Source organism: Capricornis sumatraensis, chromosome 9, assembly GCF_032405125.1.
Source record: "Capricornis sumatraensis isolate serow.1 chromosome 9, serow.2, whole genome shotgun sequence".
In the NCBI taxonomy this organism is placed as follows: domain Eukaryota; kingdom Metazoa; phylum Chordata; class Mammalia; order Artiodactyla; family Bovidae; genus Capricornis; species Capricornis sumatraensis.
In genome coordinates, this window is record NC_091077.1 from 42,803,643 (window position 1) to 42,825,848 (window position 22,206).

The following is a 22,206-nucleotide window of genomic DNA, read 5'->3' on the forward strand; positions in this document are numbered from 1 at the left end:
TCCAGGGGATCTTCCCAACCCAGGGATCAAACCTAGGTCTCCCACATTGCAGGTGGATTCTTTATCAGCTGAACCACCAGAAAAGTCCACCTGGTGAAAACCACCATCCTAAACCCTTAGCACAGTGGGCATCCCAGGGCTCAGGCAAGGGTCCGATGGAGGACATTTCCATTCTGTGCTCAGGGATCCAGATCCATTGCAAGGCCAGGGAGCCAGTTCACCCACCAGCCCCCAGTGAGGCCAAAAAATAAATAAATAAGGGACTTCCCTGTCGATCCAGTGGTTAATATTCCACACTTCTACCACAAGGGGCACATGTTCAATATCTCATCAGGGAACTAAGATCCTGCATGCTGCATGGAGTGGCCAAAAATAACTAACTAAATAACATTTTTAAATGAGATTGTAGATGAGAAAGTAGATTCATAAACCCAAGTTGCTTCAAGCACACTTAAAAGTTTTCTCATAAGCAGGTCAAACATCTGTTTTTAGGGTAATATTAAAATTAAAAATCACATTTTAAGTGGTGAGTACGGAGGTTTGTGACATTGTACAGTAGACAGGGAACAAGACCGTCCCCAAGAAAAAGAAATGCAAAAAAGCAAAATGGCTGTCCGAGGAGGCCTCACAAATAGCTGTGAAAAAAAGAGAAGCGAAAAGCAAAGGAGAAAAGGAAAGATATACCCATTTGAATGCAGAGAGCCAAAGAATCGCAAGGAGAGCTAAGAAAGCCTTCCTCAGCGATCAATGCAAAGAAATACAGGAAAACAATAGAATGGGAAAGACTAGAGATCTCTTCAAGAAAATTAGAGATACCAAGGGAACATTTCATGCAAAGATGGACTCAATAAAGGACAGAAATGGTAGGGACCTAACAGAAGCAGAAGATATTCAGAAGAGGTGGCAAGAATACACAGAACAACTGTACAAAAAAGATCTTCATCACCCAGATAATCATGAAGGTGTGATCACTCACCCTCACCTAGAGTCAGACATCCTGGAATGTGAAGTCAGATGGGCCTTAAGAAGCATCACTACGAACAAAGCTAGTGGAGGTGATGGAATTCCAGTTGAGCTATTTCAAATCCTAAAAGATGATGCTGTGAAAGTGCTGCACTCAATATACCCGCACATTTGGAAAATTCAGCAGTGGCCACAGGATTGGAAAACGTCAGTTTTCATTCCAATCCCAAAGAAAGGCAATGTCAAAGAATGGGCAAACTACCGCACAATTGCACTCATCTCACACGCTAGCAAAGTAATGCTCAAAATTCTCCAAGCCAGGCTTCAGCAATATGTGAACCGTGAACTTTCAGATGTTCAAGCTGGTTTTAGAAAAGCCAAAGGAATCAGAGATCAAATTGCCAACATCTGCTGGATCATGGAAGAAGCAAGAGAGTTCCAGAAAAACCTCTATTTCTGCTTTATTGACTATGCCAAAGCCTTTGACTGTGTGGATCACAATAAACTGTGGAAAATTCTTCAAGAGATGGAAATACCAGACCACCTGATCTACCTCTTGAGAAAGCTACATGCAGGTCAGGAAGCAACAGTTGGAACTGGACATGGAACAACAGACTGGTTCCAAATAGGAAAAGGAGTACGTCAAGTCTGTGTATTGTCACCCTGCTTATTTAACTTATATGCAGAGTACATCATGAGAAACACTGGGCTGGAAGAAGCACAAGCTGGAATCTAGATTGCAGGGAGAAATATCAATAACCTCAGATATGCAGATGACACCACCCTTATGGCAGAAAGTGAAGAACTAAAGAGCCTCTTGATGAAAGTGAAAGAGGAGAGTGAAAAAGTTGGCTTAAGGCTCAACATTCAGAAAACTAGGATCATGGCATCTGGTCCCATCACTTCATGGCAAACAGTGGAAACAGTGGCTGACTTTATTTTTCTGGGTTCCAAAATCATTGCAGATGGTGACTGCAGCCATGAAATTAAAACACACTTGCTCCTTTGAAGGAAAGTTATTACCAACCTAGACAGCATATTAAAAAGCAGAGACATTACTTTGCCAACAAAGGTCTGTCTAGTCAAGGCTATGGTTTTTCCAGTGGTCATGTATGGATGTGAGAGTTGGACCATAAAGAAAGCTGAGCGCTGAAGAATTGATGCTTTTGAACTGTGGTGTTGGAGAAGACTCTTGAGAGTCCCTTGGACTGCAAGGAGATCCAACCAGTCCATCCTAAAGGAGATCAGTCCTGGGTGTTCATTGGAGGGACTGATATTAAAACTGAAACTCCAATACTTTGGCCACCAGATGCGGAAAGCTGACTCATTTGAAAAGACCCTGATGCTGGGAAAGACTGAGGGCCAGAGGAGAAGGGGACGACAGAGGATGAGATGGTTGGATGGCATCACCAACACAATGGACATGGGTTTGGGTGAACTCTGGGAGTTGGTGATGGACAGGGAGGCCCAGCGTGCTGCAGTTCATGGGGTCACAAAGAGTTGGACACGACTGAGCAACTGAACTGAATTAAGTGACACCTGGCTGGCAGCCCTGCCCACTACAAACTCAGTATTGATCTGAATTTGCCCTGTGCTGCAACCTTGTAACCTCCCCCCTCATCACAGCCTGGAGCAGCAGAGCAGCGCTTCCGCCCTCAAACACAGCCAGTCACCACACCACACTGAGGCTGCCAACGTGGACATGTGGGTTGGTAGATGGGGGAGGATGTTCAGTTGGGGGCAGATGGATGCATGGGTGGATGGACAGCTGGATGCCAAGTGGACAGAAGGCTGGGTAGATAGATGGATAGTGGTGGTTGGAGCCTGGTGGCCTAAGGGACAGAGTGGGTGCATAATTGTGGATGGCTGGATGGGCAGATGCTGAGTGGGCAGACCTGAGTTGATCTCTGCCTGAGTCTGCCCACAACTGCTAAGGTCAGCTGGGGCCTGTCCTTCCCCTGTGCCCTCCTTGCCCTCTCAGCCCAGCTTGGCCAGGGAACTTCAGGGACCAGCAGGGACATTGAAGAACTGATAGAACAGCCCTGTCAGGCTCTAGAACCTTCTGTGGGGCTATGTAACAGGCGATCTTTGACCCTCACAGCCTCCATCTCCCCCCCTAGCCTCCCTGAGACCACCAGGCAGGAAGCCACCCAGGGAGGGGGCTGCAGGTGACATCCAGGGTCCTCCAGCACCAGAGTTGAGTGGGGCATCTGAAGTGGGGGAGGGCCTCCAATGACTCAGCCCTGCCCCAGGGCTCTAGCTCACGCCAAAGAAAATTCATGAGGCCCCCAACTGACCAGTGATGCTAGCAAGGGGAGCTGGCCAGGCAGGGTACAGGGGTCCTGGGGGAATAGGTGTCTCCCGGGGCCAGGGCACTGGCCTCTGGACACGCTGCTTATCCAGGTCCCCTGCAGAGCCGAGGTCATCCTGGGGAGCAAGGAGGGGGCTACAGTGTCTGACCTCCGGTGGTGACAGGACCCTTCATGGAAAGGAGGCTTCCAGCAGAGGCCACTGAGGACTTCCTCTGTGCAGGGGGCAATGCTGGGAAGTGGGGACCAAGAAGAGGAAGCCCAGGGTAGGGGGTACAGCCAGACCATCAGCCCCCCTGGCAGCGGCTCCCATGGGCTCAGTCACCCAGGGGCAGAAGCAGATGTCCCTGGAGCAGCCTAGGAGTAGGGTTCAGTCTTCCATCCCCTCCCCCTGGTGCTGGCTCTGCTCCTCCAGGCACCTGCCCATCCCTTTCCTCCCCAACCCCTACTCTGTCTCAGTGTCTCCACCCTTTCCTGTCCCCCATCTCTGCCCAGAACCTTCTTCCTCTGTTGAGCCCACCTGTCCCTTCCTCATAGTTCCCTCCAATGATGCCCTGGTCATTGTGTCCCCTTTAGCACTGCCCTCTGATCACTGCAGGCATCTTTAACCCAAGGGTTCTTCGTTCACGCAGGCAGAGACTTGGAGCTGGAGGGGCCAAGCTGTGGGGGGGTGGGGGCAGCAGGCCCACGCCTTGCAAGGACCTTGGCTGCCAGGGCAGCAGGAAGCCAGGTCAGGAGCTGGGAAGAGACCCATTTACCAGGCTGGCTGCCCCCCACCCGGGTTAAGTGCCCAGCTTCCCGAGAAGGGCCCAAACCTCCGGCCTGGGGAGGGACCGCACCTCGGAGCCTCCTTCCTGTGAGGCCTTTCCCGGCACCAGGGGTAGGGGGATGGGGCCAAAGAGCCAGACTCTGGGTTCACACACCTGGGCCCTCCAAATCTCAGCTTCCATCCCCTGATGCCAGGCCCCCCCAGCCTGACCCCCAGCCCCAGCCCCCCAGCCTCACCCTCCAACCCTTGGACCACCAAGCCTCAGCCTCCTTCTTCTGTCCCCAGCCCTCTACAGCCACCTCATCAGCTCATCCCAGCAGCCAGTCCCCCCAGCTTCAGCTCCTCCTCTGCCCCTAATCCCCCAGCCTCAGCTCTCCGTAGCCCACAGCCCCTCAGCCCCAGCCCCTCAGCCTCAGCTCCCCCTCTCTGCCTCCAGTCCCTGAACTTGGGCCCCACATTCTGCCTCTGACAATTAAGATGTTGAGAAGAGGGCATTCCCTGGTGGTCCAGTGGCTAAGACTCTGTGCTCCCAATGTAGGGGGCCTGGGTTCATCCCTGGTCAGGGAACTAGATCCATTTGCTGCAACTAAACATCCAGCAGCTGCAAAGAAGACGGAAGATGCTGAGAGCCACAACAAAGACTCCCGCACAGTCAAATAAGTTAACTAAAAAAAAAAAAAAAAAAAGATGCTGAGAACACAGATGGGCAGAGCTGATAGTGCTTAGAAACTGGCATCTCCCAGCAGGTCCTCTCACTCTGAAGTCAGGGAAACTGAGGCATAAGTCACACCTAAAGTCAGGCGGGGTTGGGTGGCAGCCAGGACACTCCACCCTTTTCCTCCTCTGTGCCTGCTGTGCTCAGAGTCTGGGGTCACAGCACAGGCCACAGTAGACAACTGCCCCCCCCCCCGGCCCCCGGCCATTCCCAGTACAGGGGGGATATGACATCAGCCATTTGACCTCTCTAAGGACTTGGAGGAAGTGGGGGAGGAGAAGCTGACTGGGGCGCTTCCCACTCAGGAGGCTGCGCCTGGACACAGCCCAGCAGAGAAGGCACGTGCTAGGTCCGGAGGCTGCCAAGTGCCCAGGCTCCAGCCGCGGCCTGAAGTTGGGGTTTTTCCCTCTGCCGCGGGGCAGCCGTGGAGGGTCTGCATGCTCAGAGGGTGTTTCTAAATCCACTCTGGTGCCCGGTGGTGAATGGCCTTGAGGGAACCCAGGACCAGGCTGAGGGTGGTCTACACAACGGAAAGGGCAGACGGATTCAGGCGTTGGGGACACGAGGCTCTCGGGCCTGGCTGATGATTGCTGTGGGTCCCCTCCCAGGCGTCTCTTCGGAAGACGCTCCGTGGCCCCGGGCTCCCATCCCGCCTGCCCGTTAGGCGCACGGGAGACAAGCTCAGAGGTGGGTAGTGCGGTGTCTTATGCATCGTGGGCCGCAACCCCATCACCCCCAAGAGACCCCACCACCCCCACAACATCCTCACCCCTGGGGACCTCCCCCCGCCCCGCTCCGCCAGGACCCCTCTCCCGGAGGTCCACCGCAGGAGAACCCCAGCACGGCCGCCCCAGCTCCCAGGAGACTGCTCCCCACCGCCCCCGCGCGGCCGTTCCGGGTAGTGAAGACCGAGAGTCGCGCGACGGCGCGAACCTGGCGCCAACCCCAGGCCTGGCTCTTATACCGTCAGCCCTCTCCTGCCTCCATCTTCCGAGGTTGCGTTTCTAAAAGCGAGGCCTGGAACCGGTCCAGGCCTTCTACCCTCCTGTTCCTACTTCGGCCGCTCCCCTACCCCGCCCCCGCACCTCTTGCCCCCAGCCCCTGCCCCTCTGTCGCCTCCAGGGTCGTCTGGGGTCAGAGTGGGAAACCCCCTCGGGAAACCCCCGGGGAGCAGCTGGAGGAGGGGAAGCGGGGTCGCGGGGTCGCGGGGCGGCGGGAAGGAGCCCAGGACGCCACTATTTAAGCCACCGCCCCCACGAGCAAGGGACAGAGCCTGGCCGAGCATGGAGCGGGGCCGCGCCCTCCTGCTTCCCCTACTTCTGGGGCTGCTCCAGCCCGGCCGCGGTGAGCGGGGAGGGGCCGCAAACGCGCGTGCAGAGGTTGGGGAGGTGATGGGGGACCCCACGTAGGGGCCAGGGAGGAGGAGGAGGGCGGGGCTGAGACCTCGGTCGCCCGCAGGTGGGCCGCTGGAAGTGGATCCACCTGAGAGCCAGGTGGCGATGGCCGTGGGAGAGTCGCGAAACTTCACCTGCCGCATGACCTGTGCGGACGGCAGGGCGGCCTCGGTGCTGTGGCGGGGCCTGGACACCAGTCTGGGCGCCGTGCAGTCCAGCGCGGGCCTCAGCGTCCTGTACGTGATCAACGCCTCGCTGTCTGCGGCGGGGACCCGCGTGTGCGTGGGCTCCTGTGGGGACGTGGTCCTCCAGCACCGGGTGCGGCTCCTGGTATTTGGTGAGCCCCCGCCCCTCCCCCCGCCTCTGCGCACTCGAGGCCCCGGCCGGCAGCCCTGCTCTCCCTCCGTCCCTTGGCCACCTCCACCTGGAACGTTTCCCGGATTGCCCACCACGTCCCCGCTCATAGCCCCCTCGCAGGTCCTCCAGAGTCGCTCTGCAGTCCCCGTTCTCCGCGCATCCCTCTCCCCCATCCACCCTCGATCCTCCAGGACCTCACCCCCTGCCGTTTCTGCTCTGGACTCGCTCTGACACCTAATATTCTACCCACACAGGCTGTGGTAGTGGATCTCCCCTGTCCCTGTGGCCCAGCAGTCTCCAGGAACCCCAGGCCCCCTCCACACCCCCTCCTCCGGGCGCAGCCCTAAACCTCCCGGCTCAGCTCACCGTCTCCTCCCCTTCCCCACAGCCTTCCCTGACCAGCTGAGTGTATCCCCTGAGGCCGTAGTGCCAGGGAGGGACCAGGAGGTGGCCTGCACGGCCCACAACGTCACACCTGCTGGCCCTGACACCCTCTCCATGTCCCTGCTCCTGGGGGGTCGGGAACTGGAGGGAGTGGAAGCCCTCCCGGATATGACTGAGGAGCCCCAGGAAGGCGAGGACCCGCTGTTCCAAGTGACCCAGCGCTGGCTGCTGCCGGCCTCAGAGACCTCCAGCCTGCACACCCTCCACTGCCAGGTGACCATGAGGCTGCCCGGCCTGGAGCTGACCCGCCACCGGAGCATTCCAGGTGAGCCTGCGCCCGCGGGGAAGTGAACAAGGTCACACTGCCCGGCACCTGAGTCCCTGGTGAGCCCTGGGTGGCTGCCCAGCCACTCGTTGGGAGTCCTGGCTCCTCCCTGTGCCCGCTGGGTCTGCACCTGGACAGGTCCCGCACCACCAGCTGGAGGGAAAGTCACCTTGCATCCTTCACCTGGGCCCCAGTGGCAGCCAGGGGGCTACTTCTCACTGGTTCATTCATTCAACAGATTTGCAGTGCACCTACCCTGAGCCAAGCCCACCAAGGTGCTGCCCCTCCTCTGCCCACAGCCCTCCGGGGCTCAGGGCTCCCACCTCCCTCTAGGTGAAAGTCCAAGCTGGCTGCACCCACCCACAGGGCCCTGCACACCTGCCCTATCCCCCTCCCTTCTTCCCCTTCACTCACACTGCAGTTCCTCCCACACTTCAGGGGCAGTGCTGCCCCAGGGCCTTTGCATCGCTGTGCCCTCCATGGAAATGCTCTTCCCTATAGCTCCCCAACCCCCCTCAGATCTCCTTCCCATTGAGGTCTCCTGCCCAGTGAGGCTTGCCCTGATCTTCCTGTCCAAGAGGTCCCTCCACCCACACACACACAGGCTTCTTCTCTTCCCCTGTTGAATGTTTCTTGACACCTTTTATCAACATCCGACTCGTGTGCTCGCTTTTTCTATCATCTGTCTCCCGTGCTGTTGGTTTCACTAAGATAGGAATGTGTTCATGGCTGTGTCCCCAGAGGCTAAACCAGTGCCCAGTGCATGTAGGTGCTCAGTAGATACATCCTGAATGAATGAATGACTGAATAACTGTTATCCTGGGGGACTGGCCCATAGTAGGTGCACAATAAATGCTTGCTGAATGCAAAAATGAAAACATTTAATGTGGGTCCTGGCACACAGTAGGTGGTCAGTTCACGTCAGAGGTTACTGTTTAATTTGCTCTCATCTGGGACAACCCCGCCCATATCACCAAGCCTGTGGCAGCCTCTCACCAAGCAAGCACAGACTGGTTCTCTGACAGGGTACCCCAAAACTCACATTAATGACTGGAGTCCTGGGGGCCTGGAAGGTTTGGCTCAGGTGAACTGAGGTAAGGGAAGTGGGGTGGGGTGGGAAGACCCTCAGTCTCTCATCTGCACCACGAGGTGGGGCAGAAAGAAACTGCAGAAAGAAAACTCAGGCATGTCCTTGTTCCTTAGGCGGGCCCTCCCTCCCCTCCTTCCTTCCTCCCCTCCTCCCCCCTTAGCCCCATAATAATAAAATCCAATGCCTGAATCACTCTGCAGCCCAGCCCCTAGATGAGAGTCCCTAGGGGCTCTCATGTCTCTTAACAGATTTAGACACTCACTGGTGTGTGTGGAGGCAGGGGGCATATCAGACCCCGATCCTGCCCCTACCCACTGGGATACCCTGCAATTCATCCAAGTGAAGGACAGGGCTTGGAGCAGATCAGGTCCAACCATGTGTTCCAGGAGGAGAGAGGGAGGTAGGAGAGGGGCCTGGGCAGCAGGTAGAAAACAAACGGCTGCTGCCTTTTCCAGTCCTGCAGGGCCTGACCTCCCCGGAGCCCCCCACCATCACCTTCTCAGAGCCCCCCGCCATGACCCCACCAAAGCACAGCATCACAGCATCTCCAGAGCCCACTGATACAACCACCCCAGAGCCCTTTGTCATGAAGCCCCCGAAGCCCCCCATCAACACCTCCCCTGAGCTGGCCTCCACCTGCAGCCCCACAAGTCCTGGCCCCGCGCCCAGGAACAGCTCCACCAGGCCGTGCCTCCCGGAGATCCACCAGTTGTCAGCATCAGGGGCTTTGGAGCTGCTGTGCGAGGTGCCCTGTGGTCCCAGCATGGCCGTGCACTGGACCCAGGCCCCTGGCGGGCTGGAGGCCTACGAGACGCGGGAGGTGGGGGCCCAAGCTTGGCTGAGCAGCAGGAGCATGCTGTGGTCCGGGTGCCATCCTGAGGGCTGGTTCCAGTGTCGTCTGGACCCTGGGGGCCACACAGCCAACCTGTATGTGGTCCCGGAAATCTGTGAGTTTTGGGGCTGCAGGGGCCTGGGAGGGAGGGGAGCCTTGTGTCCAGGCCTTAGACAAGGAGTGCCCTGCTAGTCAGCCTGTGTCATCAGCTGGCTAGTGGGCTTCCCTGACCCTTTAAGGGTCACAAGTCACAGCTGCCTGCATGGCGATAACTAAGTTTCAGGGACCCTGCAGCTGTCACAGCATTTTGTAAACCCTATAAACTCAATGGACTGAGACAGCCTGTGGAATAGAAACAAGACACATCAGTAACTTCAGTTTTTCTGGAAGCCACATTCAGGACGGAAAAAAAGTAAAAATAAGTTTGATGCTATATCATCAAACCCAATATATCTCAAATCTTATCATTTCAACATGCAGTCTATTAAAAAGCATGACTGAAGTTTGTTTTCCGACTAAGTCTTCAAAATGCAATGTGTGTTTTACATGGACAATGCTGTCCATCCAGACTGGTCACACTTCAAATGCAGCTGCGGTGAGGGGCCCTTCACTGGACTGCCCACTTAAAAAAATATATTTATATGGTGCTTTATTTACTTGGCTGCGTCTGGTTTTAGTTGCAGCTTGCAATATCTTTAGTTGTGGCATGTGGGATCTAGTTCCCTGACCAGGTATGGAACCTGGGTCCCCTACACTGGGAGTGCAGAGGCTTAGCCACTGGACCATCAGGAAGTTCCTGGACTGCTCACTTCTAACTACAAGGTCCTATGTACCTTTCCAAAGAGTTGCTCTAAAGGCCTTTGGGGGCTTTCCTGTTGGCTCAGATGGTAAAGAATCGGCCTGCAATGCAGGAGACCCAGGTTCGATCTCTGGGTCAGAAGATCCCCTGGAGAAGGGAATGGCAACCCACTCCAGCATCCTTGCCCACTCCAGCATTCCATGGACAGAGGAGCCTGGTGGGCTACAGTCCATGGAGTCAGACACAGAGTCAGACACAACTGAGTGACTAAACACACAAAGGCCTTTGGCTAGTCCAGGGATTTTTGTACATTTCACAAAGGTGTTTTAAACTGTTAAGTCCTTTGTACAGTGTCAGGGAACCTGGTCAGTCTGTGAGCCCTTAGCAGGCTTTGCCGGGCTGCTCCCCAAGCCTGAAGAGGGCTGCAGGATTCCAGATGCCTCTCTCTCCAGGCTCCCCGACAATGTCAGCTGCCCTGTGGACCAGCAGCTTGGCGCTGGGGCTCCTTCTCCTGGTGTTCCTCACCTACCGCCTGTGGAAACGCTGCCAGCCCACAAGCTGATGACCTGGGCCTCACACCCCCACCCCACGTAGACCACACGAAGGGAGACTTTCCTTCTACTTGGTTGTGACTAGAAGACGTGGGCAGCATTCTGGACAGCAAGCAGTGACCGAGGGCTCCCTACCCTGATGGCCGGCACGTCCAGACTCCCCAGCTGGCTGGGTGTCCCTTCCGTGGGCCCCTGGGGAGCCGACCCTCCACGGTGCAGAGTTGGAGAATAAAGAGCATCTAGTCTGACCTTAGTGGTTTCTGTCCTGGTCCCACGACATGGGAATCCTCCACACAGCTCCAACCATCCTCTGCTCTAGGTGACTCCCCCAGAGAGGCAAGGAAGGACAGACACCACTGCAGCCCCACGTGGCCAGGGCTGGGAGAAGGAGGCGTGTATTCTGCCTGGGGCCCCTCCCTGCATGTGGGAACGCTGAAGCTTAAAGAGTAACTGCTGCTGCTAAGTCGCTTCAGACGTGTCCCACTCTGTGCGACCCCATAGACGGCAGCCCACCAGGCTCCCCCGTCCCCGGGATTCTCCAGGCAAGAACACTGGAGTGGGTTGCCATTTCCCTTTCCAATGCATGAAAGTGAAAAGTGAAAGTGAAGTCTCTCAGTCCTGTCCAACTCTTCGAGACCCCATGGACTGCAGCCTTCCAGGCTCCTCCGTCCATGGGATTTTCCAGGCAAGAGTAACTAGGAGTCCTCAAAAGAAGCGGAGAAATGTACTTGTTGGAGGACCGCACAGGCAAAGAAACAGAAGGGTGCTTGATCAGGGAAACCGTATACACTCTTTTATGGTGGCTGGGGGTGGCGGCGGGGGTTGAGACAGAGACTGGACATGATGCCGGCAGGTGAAGGGCTGTAGATGCCACGGGTTTCGACCTTCTGGAACTGGGGACCTTTGTAAGAGTTTAGAGGTAAAGGGCTTAGGGCTTCCCTGGTGGCTCAGCCCGTAAAGAATCTGCCTGTAATGCAGGAGACCTGGGTTCAATCCCTGGGTCGGTAAGATCCCCTGGAGAAGGGAATGGCAACCCACTCTAGTATTCTTGCCTGGATAATCATATGGACAGAGGAGCCCGGCGGACTACAAAACAATTCATGGGGTCGCAGAGTCGAACACTGAGTGACTTAACACTTTCAGAGGTACAGAAGATGCGGCATGAGAAAGCGCCCTCTGGTGGTAACGAAAGGTAGCAGGCTGGGACAGGGAACTAGGCACCATAATCTTTCACTCTATGGACGCGTACAGGTGACTCAGTTCAGTTCAGTTCAGTTCAGTCGCTCAGTCGTGTCCGACTCTTTGCGACCCCATGAATCGCAGCACGCCAGGCCTCCCTGTTCATCACCAACTCCCGGAGTTCACTCAGACTCATGTCCATCGAGTCCGTGATGCCATCCAGCCATCTCATCCTCGGTCGTCCCTTTCTCCTCCTGCCCCCCAATCCCTCCCAGCATCAGAGTCTTTTCCAATGAGTCAACTCTTCGCATGAGGTGGCCAAAGTACGGGAGTTTCAGCTTCAGCATCATTCCTTACAAAGAAATCCCAGGGTTGATCTCCTTCAGAATGGACTGGTTGGATCTCCTTGCAGTCCAAGGGACTCTCAAGAGTCTTCTCCAACACCACGGTTCAAAAGCATCAATTCTTCGGCGCTCAGCCTTCTTCACAGTCCAACTCTCACATCCATACATGACCACAGGAAAAACCATAGCCTTGACTAGACGGACCTTAGTCGGCAAAGTAATGTCTCTGCTTTTGAATATGCTATCTAGGTTGGTCATAACTTTTCTTCCAAGGAGTAAGCGTCTTTTAATTTCATGGCTGCAGTCACCATCTGCGGTGATTTTGGAGCCCCCAAAAATAAAGTCTGACACTGTTTCCACTGTTTCCCCGTCTATTTCCCATGAAGTGATGGGACCAGATGCCATGATCTTCATTTTCTGAATGTTGAGTTTAAGCCAACTTTTTCACTCTCCTCTTTCACTTTCATCAAGAGGCTTTTTAGTTCCTCTTCTGCCGGGGTCCAGCCCCGGTGGATCCAGGGTGATTCAAAGGTGGGGACGGAGTCGGTGTCCTGGAAAAAACTTATTTAATTACAGATATAGAGGGAGATTAGAAACAGATAGTGTAGTAGGAGAATTAGTGGAGAAAAGAGGCTGAACAACTGGTTTACATGGAATACCAATCACCACCTACGTAGGCCACAGGCATCTTTCCATTCTCCCAAAGGAGAGGAGGCACTGAGGCCTCCCCAGTCCGATCTCAGAAGCCCAGGCAGAATTAGCAGGCTTGGTGAGTACCCACATTTCAGATGGGAATTCAGCCAGGAAAACGGGGAGCGAGAAAGAAACGACACGGGGGAATCAGTCTTTCCAGAAACTGATCCGATTTCTTTATTTTTCAGGTTTGTTTATATACCTTTTTCTTATACGTAGGGATGAATACAGAGTCACGCAGGGATCAGCAGACCTGACCCTTGTCACAATCAGGTGCTTCATATAAAATTATACAAAGGTCTTATGAGTTTCATCATCTTTTAGCCATGAGGTCTGCTGACATTTTATGGCCCTTCTGATACTGGTCAGTTAACCAGAAAACTTATTTTTCAAGGGTTATTTTTTCTTAAATCAGGCACCAGCCTCCAAATAAAGTTGCATTCCTATAGGGTGAGGGTGTAGTGAGTTACAATCAAGAAAGGAATTTATTTAACCTAAGGTTTAACATGATTAATCTTAAAGGTTAATACTTATTTCTCCTATACGCTAGTTATATTCATTATAAGGACAGGAATATGGAGATTTAGCAGCAAGTATTGGCTCAACAAATGTAAACCCTTCACCAAAGTTCCCCTTAAGATCTATAGTGATAAAGTTACATTTTTGCATAGCAAGGTCACAGTGATTTATAGTGATTTATAACAAAGTACAGTGATCTATAACAAAAGAGAAGATTCATTAACTCAAAAAGTCTAGTATTGCTAACATCAAAAAACTACTGTATTTCCTTTCTATATTCCAAATACATTGATTAATATATTCCCAGGTGCCTAAGGATATGGAGGCCTGATGGCAATCATTGACTCATCAATGAAAAAAGCCTTATGCTAATACTCCAAACTCTCTGTGCTGTTTATGGCTGAGAGGCTGTCACACAAGCTAGTCTGTCAGCAGAGAGGTTTGACCTGAGACATCCTTGTCACACCCAGGGCAGGGAATTAGCAGTAATCATTGGCAGGACAAATGAAAAAACCCTTCACCAATATAATTCCTACTAATGCTATACTAATAATCTTCTAACTTCTCAAAAGAGTCTGTATTTAGAAAGTTTTAAAACATCCCGTGCCTCTCACAGTTGGGAGGCTGTAAACAATCACATGCGGCCGGACGAGCCTGATCAGGCAGGCCAGAGAACCTTCAGAGTTCGTAAGTTGAAACACTCTTATCACGCCCAGGAATTTTTATTAACTGGAGCTGCAAGTTAACTCCTTCTCTGAGAGAAATGGTTATGGGGGAGAGCTCCCCGTAAAGTACTCTGGTTTTGGGGTAGATGCTCGGGAACAGGGGGTTTCCTGAGGCTTGATCACACCTTTGCGTATGCCAAGCTTCCTTCCTCATGGCCTTTGCCATGGGCAGAGGTCCTCACACTGGCTCCCAACACTCTTCACTTTCTGCCATAAGGGTGGTGTCATCTGCATATCTGAGGTTATTGATATTTCTCCCGGCAACCTTGATTCCAGCTTGTGTTTCTTCCAGTCCAGCGTTTCTCATGATGTACTCTGCATATAAGTTAAATAAGCAGGGTGACAATATACAGCCTTGACGTACACCTTTTCCTATTTGGAACCAGTCTGTTGTTCCATGTCCAGTTCTAACTGTTGCTTCCTGACCTGCATACAGATTTCTCAAGAGGCAGGTTAGGTGGTCTGGTATTCCCATCTCTTTCAGAATTTTCCACAGTTTATTGTGATCCCACAGCGAAAGCGCAGAGGAGACCCCTAACCCAGCCTGGTGGGGAGAGGGAGCCTTTCCGCACGAGGTGAGCTACAAACTCACACAGACATTGGGTTAGGCTGAAGGCCAGGCTGAGCACAAAGCCTCCGAGCTTGCCCTCAAAAAAGTGGGCGAGAGCGGCGCTTGGTCCCGGCATAGGGGTGGAGCCACCCGCCCAAGCTTGGCAGGGCTTCCTGGTAACCAAGACCTGTTGCTAGCGGAAAAGGCTAAGAAAGGACCCTCCCATTACCAAGATGGCAAGCAATCGGCTTCATACCTGAAACCAAGCCCTTCCTGGGGTCCATTTTGGAGTCTGGCAAAATTTAAGCTCCGCGTCTAAACCAGGAAAGCCAATCAGCACCTAATCAGAACCTAAGCCACCCCATTTTGTTAAAGAAGACTCCATTTTGTAAAAATTTCCGAGAAAGAGCTTCTCGGAAATCCCTTAACCTCACCCACCACCCGCGGACCAATCAGAAGCCGTGGTCAGCCCTTCCACAGAAGGTAACCAATTAGACGTCTCCCAACCCGGAAACCCCCGTTTTTCAAATTTTTTGCGCGAGAATACCCTATATAAGCAATGTAACCCAGAGCTCGGGGCTCCTCCGTATAGCCGCTGTGTTGGTGATGGTGGGAGCCCCCAGCTCAAGCCTGGTAATAAAAACTCTCTTGCTTTTGCATCGGATATCGGCTCCCCGGTGGTCATTGGGAGATTTCGCGACTTGGGCACAACACACACATAAAGAGGAAACCTGGAGACAGTGCCTATTAGAACCTAGGGAAAAGGGTGGCCTGTCCTGGTCATTTTGTAAGTCTCAGCAAAATTCTGGTGCCCTCTGCCCTTAACCAAGATGGCCGCTCTGAAGCGGCAGCGCACTGTGAGATATGGCAGCGCTTCCGGTCCCTCTGCCCTCAGCGAAGATGGCGGCAGTGGAGAAGCGGCGGCAGGCGGTGGCACAGGCAACCAGTTTCACAGACAGCGGCCGGCCGGGGGTGCCCCGAGCGGCGGCGACGGCCGAGAGTGAAGAGGACTTCCTGCGACAGGTCGGCGTGACGGAGATGCTACGCGCGGCCCTGCTAAAGGTGCTGGAGGCGCGACCGGAGGAGCCCATCGCCTTTCTGGCTCACTACTTCGAGAACATGGGCCTGCGGTCTCCTGCAAACGGCGGCGCCGGGGAGCCTCCGGGCCAGCTCCTGCTGCAGCAGCAGCGCCTGGGCCGCGCACTGTGGCATCTTCGCCTGGCTCACCACTCCCAGAGGTGCGGGGCTGGGCCGGGCCTGGACGGGTAGGGGCCGCAGCCGCACTTCAACTCCCAGCGGGCTCTGCGCGGCTCCCCACCCTCGGCGCCGGTGCACGAGCGCGGGGCGTACTGGGAAATGTAGACGGCTGCGTCTGGCGCAGGAGGGGCGCGGACCGCGCGGGGCGCCAAGGTCCTGGCGAGGGCAGCTGAGTGCTGGCGCTGGTACTTCTGGTCGACTTGGTATTCGGTGATGCATCTTTGCAGATGCCGAGTTTCCCCGTGCACCCCACCCCACTTTTGAAAATCATGGAGCCCACACAGGACTTGGTGCCTCCTAGCTGCAGAGTTCCCGGCTTGGAGAACCCTGCCCATTCAATCAGAAAATGAGTATTTACAGGTCTGGGTCGTGGAGACGGGGAGCAAACCAGTCACTCGAGGCCCCTACTCTACGGGGAGGTCCCCTGCGGGCAGGAGGGGCGTCCAGGAAGGGGCCCGCGTGACACACAGGGAAGGGTATTGCGGGCACGAGGTACCAGGTGCACTGGTTTGGAGGCTGCGGGGCTGAAGTGTGGGACCCTTGGGGAAGGGGAAGAGCTAAAGCATGGGGCGGTGGAGGGAATGGCGCCTTCCCCCACCCCATCCCCCCACAGCTCTGAGCTGGGGGAAGGGTGAGTGAATGGACCTGGTCAGGTGAATGGGGAGAAGCCGTCTGACTCGCAGCATCAACCAGACAAGGTGGCCGCTGGACGTGGGTGGGCTTAGACTCAGATGTTGAGGCGGTCCCCAGAGAACCCAGGAAAGGGAAGGAAGCCAAGCAAGGGAGCGTTTCAGCCTGAGCCCAGCACCCACCTGCCTGGGAGCACCCTCCTGAGTCAACGTGTTAGACCCCAATCGGGGGAGCAGAGAGGCCAGGACGAGCCGGGTGTGGAGGGGTGGCGGGGTGTCCGAAGTGACAGCCAGAAAAGGGAGCACCTGGAGATGGGGGCCTGGGGGGATGGGGGGTAGGGGGCAGACTGGCAAGCATGCATGGGTTCTGCTGGGGCCCAGGTGGATGGGGGTTGTTCAGGAGCAGCCCCAGGTGGTCAGTGAGAGGGGAGGTCACTGGTCAATCGGGTGCTGGGAAAACCTTGCTGCTGGAAGGTGGATACTCACGTCTGCAGCTGACACATGTAACAGGGGCAGGAGGTTGTCATGGGGAGAGGGGCATTATGGAGGCCTCAGGGGAGCTGAGAAGAGCCCAGGACCCGACTCTGAGGAGCCCCAGGCTCAGCGCACCCACAGGAAAGTGTCAGAAGGCAGAATAGACGTAAAGGAGGGAAGCAGAAGACAGGGGCATCCAGGACACATTCCAAGGAGGAGAAAAGTCAGCAGCAGGGCCGTCAGGTCCTTGTCCAGGTCAAGCACTGCACAAGCCACTCAGCCCCTAGACGTCACTAGGTGAAGGCTTTTTGCAGCACTTTTCCTAATCCACACAAGTACCTGTGAGCTGCCGGCCACCCCATGTCCAGTGGCCCTCAAGGTGAGAGCATGTGAGACGTGTAGGATTTAGAACCTAGGGGCTGCCTGAGTGTCCTGGGGCTGCTGTAAGCAATTACCACAAGCTCGTGACTCAAAGCAGCAGAAATGTATTCTCCCACAGTCTTGCGGCCAAAGCCAGAAATCCAGGGGCTACAGGGCTGTGCTCCCCCATCCGCTGAGGCTGCTGGGGGAGGTCCTTCCAACTTCTTTCCCTTCAGGGCATTGTGAACATCCTTGGCCAGCCAAGTCCCTCATCCTTGGTGTCTGTCTTTAAAGGATAGTTGGCATTGGGTTTAAGGCTCATCTCATCTCCAGATCCTGACTAATGACACAAAGACCCTACTTCCAGACAAGGCTACACCCACAGGTCCTGGGCAGACCTGCACTGCACGCGTGGGGCTGAGGGGATGACACTGTCCACCACGCTGCAGGGCTGCTGGAGCTGTTGGTGGGAGGCTCCAAGAGAAAGGAGCGGGCCAGGCGAACGACCAGGGCTAGTGCTGCACCTGGCCTCCCTGATCTCACAGGTGGCTTCCCAGGCAGAAGCCCGGTCACCTCAGCTGCCAGGTCAGAAGCAGAAGCCAGACCAGGTGGGTCCCGGGCGTGGGTCCACCTGAGGCCAGGCAGCCCCGATGCTGTGCAGTGGCGGGGGTTTCCTGGGGCCGCTCTTGAGAATGACCTCAGCACGAAAGATTTGGGGCAAACTCAACCTAAATCCCCTGTGCTGGGGTGGAGGAATGACACGTGTTGGTAGACAGTGGAGCCAACAGCCCACCAGCCCCCAGAGCACAAACAGCTGATGCTGTAGGGCAGCCAGGCCACATGTGGAGAGTAGCAGCAAGTAGCCAACCCCTGCAGGCGCTGTCACCCCAGAAAGCACGCAGAAGCACCACAGTGTCCAGGCTAGTGTCCTCGGCTCACAGCATCCTCTGTGGGGGTGTCCTCGGTACTGTGAGGATGTGAGGCAGCCTCCCTGCTCCCCACCCACTCAATGCCAGGAGCCCTCCCCCATGACAAGCACAGATGCCCCAGACATCACCCCATGTTCCCTGGGGGCAGAATCTTCCCAGATGAGACACGCCGAGATAAAGGAGTCCACGACCCCCCCTCCCCCCGCCCCAGGAGACCCTGCATTCCATGACCATGTGACCTCTGAAGTCCTGAGATGTACACATTTCACACACACCTGAGTCAGTTGGGGAGAGGGGACTTACAGATGCTGGGGGGGCCACCCTGGTTTACACCACGTGACTCAGAGGGGCAAGTATGAAGGTAAAGGCCGTGAGCAAAGAGAGGACCCCATCTCTTCAAACACTGAACCAGAGCCCCTCCCCCTTGGCTCTCTGACATTGTGTGGGTGGGGGAGGTCACTGTAGGGGGTCCTGCAGGTGTTGAGCAACCTCCTGTGCACCCACCCAATGGTGACAAAACTGCCCCCAGACATCATCACTAGTGTCCCCTAGGGGCAGAGTCACCCCATCAAGAGCCCCCTGTCTACAGCAGAAAAGTCTCCCTGTCTCTGTGACATGACCCATAAATTGGTTTTTAACAAATGCCCAACGTGCTCTGTAAACTCCGTGTGGGAGCTGACACGGGGAGCCTGAGGACCAGAGCCCAGGATGGCAGACCACGTGGGTGCCCCCTCTCAACTGGAGCCCCCAGAACGGCCTCGAGGTGGGGTGGGCCTTCCTCTGTCTTCTCCCCTGATGATCTCGTCTCCCTGGGCCATCACTGCCTGCTATGCATCGTCCTGCCCACAAGGCTGGGAGCCCATGGTAAACAGCACCTGGACAGGGCTGCATGGCAGCAAGTGACAAGCACACGTGAGACCCCAGCCTCACACAAGACACAAAAACTAATCTCTGTCCTCCCAAGAATCCTGAGACACGGGCTAGAACCCTTATTTTCCAGATGAGGAAAACGGCACAGTGGATAGAACCGGCACAGGTCTAGGCCGGCCAGGAACAGCACTGACCAACTCCAGGGCGATTGAGTCACTCAGATCAATTGGCTGGTTGACCAGGTTCCTGGGGGAGACTTCAGGCAGAGCTGAGTGGTTGATGGATGAGCTATCAGGCCACAGGGACAGGCACCTGAAACCTCAGTGGCCTCACGGCTGCTGCAGAATCAACAGGGCACTGCTCACTCAGGGTTGCAGGTGTGGACCCTCCATGGGAAGTGGGCCACGCCCTCGGGGGTGGGATAGCCTGCTGCCAAGATGCCGTCAAAAGCCCCCTGTATTCACAACCTCAGGCAGCTGCCTCGCACATCAAACCAGACCAGCCCCCATCACTACCTTGCCTGTCACCCACTTGGGGCCAGCACCATAACCTGAGCGTGCTCACCCTGCCCCTGGGGAGGGGCTTCCACAGGGAGCCTTCAGGGGAGGGGGCCCCGCCAGGGTCCTGGCTGCAGACTGAGCTGGGACTACCCAGCCAAGCCGCTCCCAGTTCCTGACTCAGTCTGGGACATGAACTAGGTGTGGGCTTAACTTCTACACGGCCACCAAGCTGGCCCCGGCATCATCACCACCAGGCTTGCTCCCACCAGAGACCCTTGTCCTGGGGAAAGTAGCTGACAACAGAAGTTCCTACAAGGGGTTGTTTCGAGGCAGCAGCAGTTAACGCAGTGCCAGTTGTGCAAAGGGAGGGTCTGGCACCCCCACACTTCACAGGGTGCTCTCACTAACCCTAAAGCCCCAGCACATTGTCCTAGAACTGAGAAGTGAATCCCAGCTGGGCAAGACCCCAGGTCCTGCCCTCTCCCCTCTGCACCTCAGCTTCTCCTCTGTAAGGGGCCTTGACCCCTGGAGCTCACTGGGTGAGCATGGCTGTCCCTGGACCCCACCCTGCTCCGGCCCAGTGTGGACCAGGCTCCTACCCACACTGTCCAGTACAGGCGGGTGGCATGCCGTGTCTCACAGATAAGAGTGGAGCCGGGCTCTCAGAAACGGTGAGTGTGAGCCATGGGGTTCCCCTATCTGTGGGACCCCTGGCCCGGCCATCAGCTGCCCCAAGCCTCACTTCTCCTTTGCTTTAGAGCTGCGGCAGGGTGCTGACTGTCAAGGAGGGGATTGGATTGGGCACCCAGGTTGACCCAAGCCCGCACACGACCACCTGGGAGGCTCCTGGCATGGCCAGGGCGCAGCAGGGGGGGACCTCATGGCTTCGTGGGGCAAGCAGTAAGTAGTGTCAGCACTAGGGCCATTCCTGATGTGACCTGTGGAGGCAGGAAGCAGCGTGTCCAGGTTGATGTGGCCACTTGCGGATAAACTTACAAAGCAGCAGCAGCAGGCTTGAGCCACACCCTGGGTTACAGGCGCAGGGCCTGCACAGGTGAAATGAGTTAACTCAGTTAAGAGGTAGGGACAGTCCTGCCCAGTGACATCTCTAAAGTGGAAAGTCCGTGGGCAGGAGCCCGTTGGCAGAGTTGGCAGCCGTTTCTCTAGCTCCTAGGTGGTGGTGTGGGCCCTGGGACTGTAGTGAGTGACCGGACAGATGAACTCTCAGACAGGCTCCTGATCTGATGTGATGGGAGGGAGGGAACTCAGGAGGACTCCATGAAGATAAGTATAGGAAGGGGTTAGGGGGTCGGGGAGGATACTGCCCTAGACATGATGCTGAACACAGACGGCTGAGCACAGACTCCGCGGAGCTGTGGGGAAATCTGCGGGAGGGCACTCCAGGTCAGGGCACAGCTGGTGGAACAGACCTGAGGCAGGAGGGGCCGGTGTGTTGAGGTTGGGGGGCCGGAGCAGGCCTCTAGAGCGAGCCGACGCCCCCTCCGCCCTCAGGACGGCCTTCAACAACAACGTCGGCGTGGCCTACGAGTGCCTGAGCGCCAGCGGGCGCAAGAAGAAGCCGGGGCTGGACGGGCGCACGTATAGCGAGCTGCTGAAGCGCATCTGCCGCGACGGAGAGGCCCCCGAGGAGGTGGTGGCGCCACTGCTGCGCAAGATCCAGTGCCGGGACCACGAGGCAGTGCCGCTGGCCGTGTTCCGCGCGGGGATGCTCACCTGCTTCGTGCTGCTGGAGTTCGTGGCGCGCGCCGGCGCCCTCTATCGGCTGCTGGAGGACCCGGGCCTGGCCGTGGCTGACCGCCGCTTGGGCCAGGTCGTGCTGGACACGCTGGAGGGGGCCCTGCAGGCCAGCGACGACACTGCGCCCGCGCGCTACCTGGAGGCGGGTTCGCGCCTGGGGCCCGACAGCCTGGCGCTGGCTATGGACCGCGCGCTGGTGGCCCGACGACCCAGCGCCCCCATGACCCGGGAGGAGTTCCTGGAGAAGGCCGCGGCCCTCTTCATCGCTAAGGTCAAGCCCGTGGGATGAGCCCCGCCCTCCTCCACCGCCTCCTCCTCCGCCTGGACATACAGGGCCCTCAGGGCCTGCTTACCTGCTTCTGGGCGGAGCACTTCCGGGGGCCAGGACTGGGGTGTCCCTGCATGCCAGCTTCCCACCTGGAATGGTGCTTCAGCCCCCTTCAACAGGAGAGGGGGCAAGGGTCCCTCCCCGCACATTCACCAAGTTTCGCCGCTCCTGAGCAGAAATAAAGTCTGTTCCCCAGGCTGACCTGATGTGTGTGTGAGCGCCAGTGTCCACTCCCAGCACACATCCCCGGAAACGCTCTCCACTCTGGGAAACCCCAGCCAGCCCCAGCGAGTCCCACCGCTGCCCAGATACCAGGGTGCCCCTGCACTCGGCTTCATGGGAGCGGAGGGCACTGGGACATCCAGTGAGATGCCTTGGACCCACAGCCCCAGGATCTGGGAGGCACGGGTGGCCCCCAGCCGTCCCTCCCCGAGCGCCGGGCCAGAACAGGTCCTCTCTGGTCCTCGGTTTACCCCAGCCACCAAGGGAAGAGGTCAGCTGGGCCAGTAGTCATGATGGTGATGACGGAAATAGCCTACAAGTCCAAGGCCTGCAGTGTCTTGCCTCACCACTCTCTTATGCAGAAGGTAAACCACTGCCCAC

At 56.3% G+C, this 22,206-nt stretch overlaps 2 protein-coding genes across 2 annotated transcripts; both read left to right on the forward strand.

Annotated features, from left to right (window-relative positions):
• The first annotated feature begins 5,991 nt into the window (after positions 1-5,991).
• Positions 5,992-10,499, forward strand: MADCAM1 (mucosal vascular addressin cell adhesion molecule 1). The gene is made up of 5 exons (XM_068981397.1): positions 5,992-6,100; positions 6,215-6,487; positions 6,896-7,216; positions 8,762-9,253; positions 10,390-10,499. Exons 1-5 carry the CDS (start codon positions 6,040-6,042, stop codon positions 10,497-10,499), a joined length of 1,257 nt encoding a protein of 418 aa, XP_068837498.1. The 5' UTR covers positions 5,992-6,039.
• A 4,863-nt stretch (positions 10,500-15,362) lies between these two features.
• Positions 15,363-21,752, forward strand: TPGS1 (tubulin polyglutamylase complex subunit 1). The gene is made up of 2 exons (XM_068981178.1): positions 15,363-15,736; positions 21,030-21,752. The coding sequence occupies exons 1-2, from the start codon at positions 15,363-15,365 to the stop codon at positions 21,562-21,564; spliced, it is 909 nt and encodes a 302-aa protein (XP_068837279.1). The 3' UTR covers positions 21,565-21,752.
• Positions 21,753-22,206: the final 454 nt, after the last annotated feature.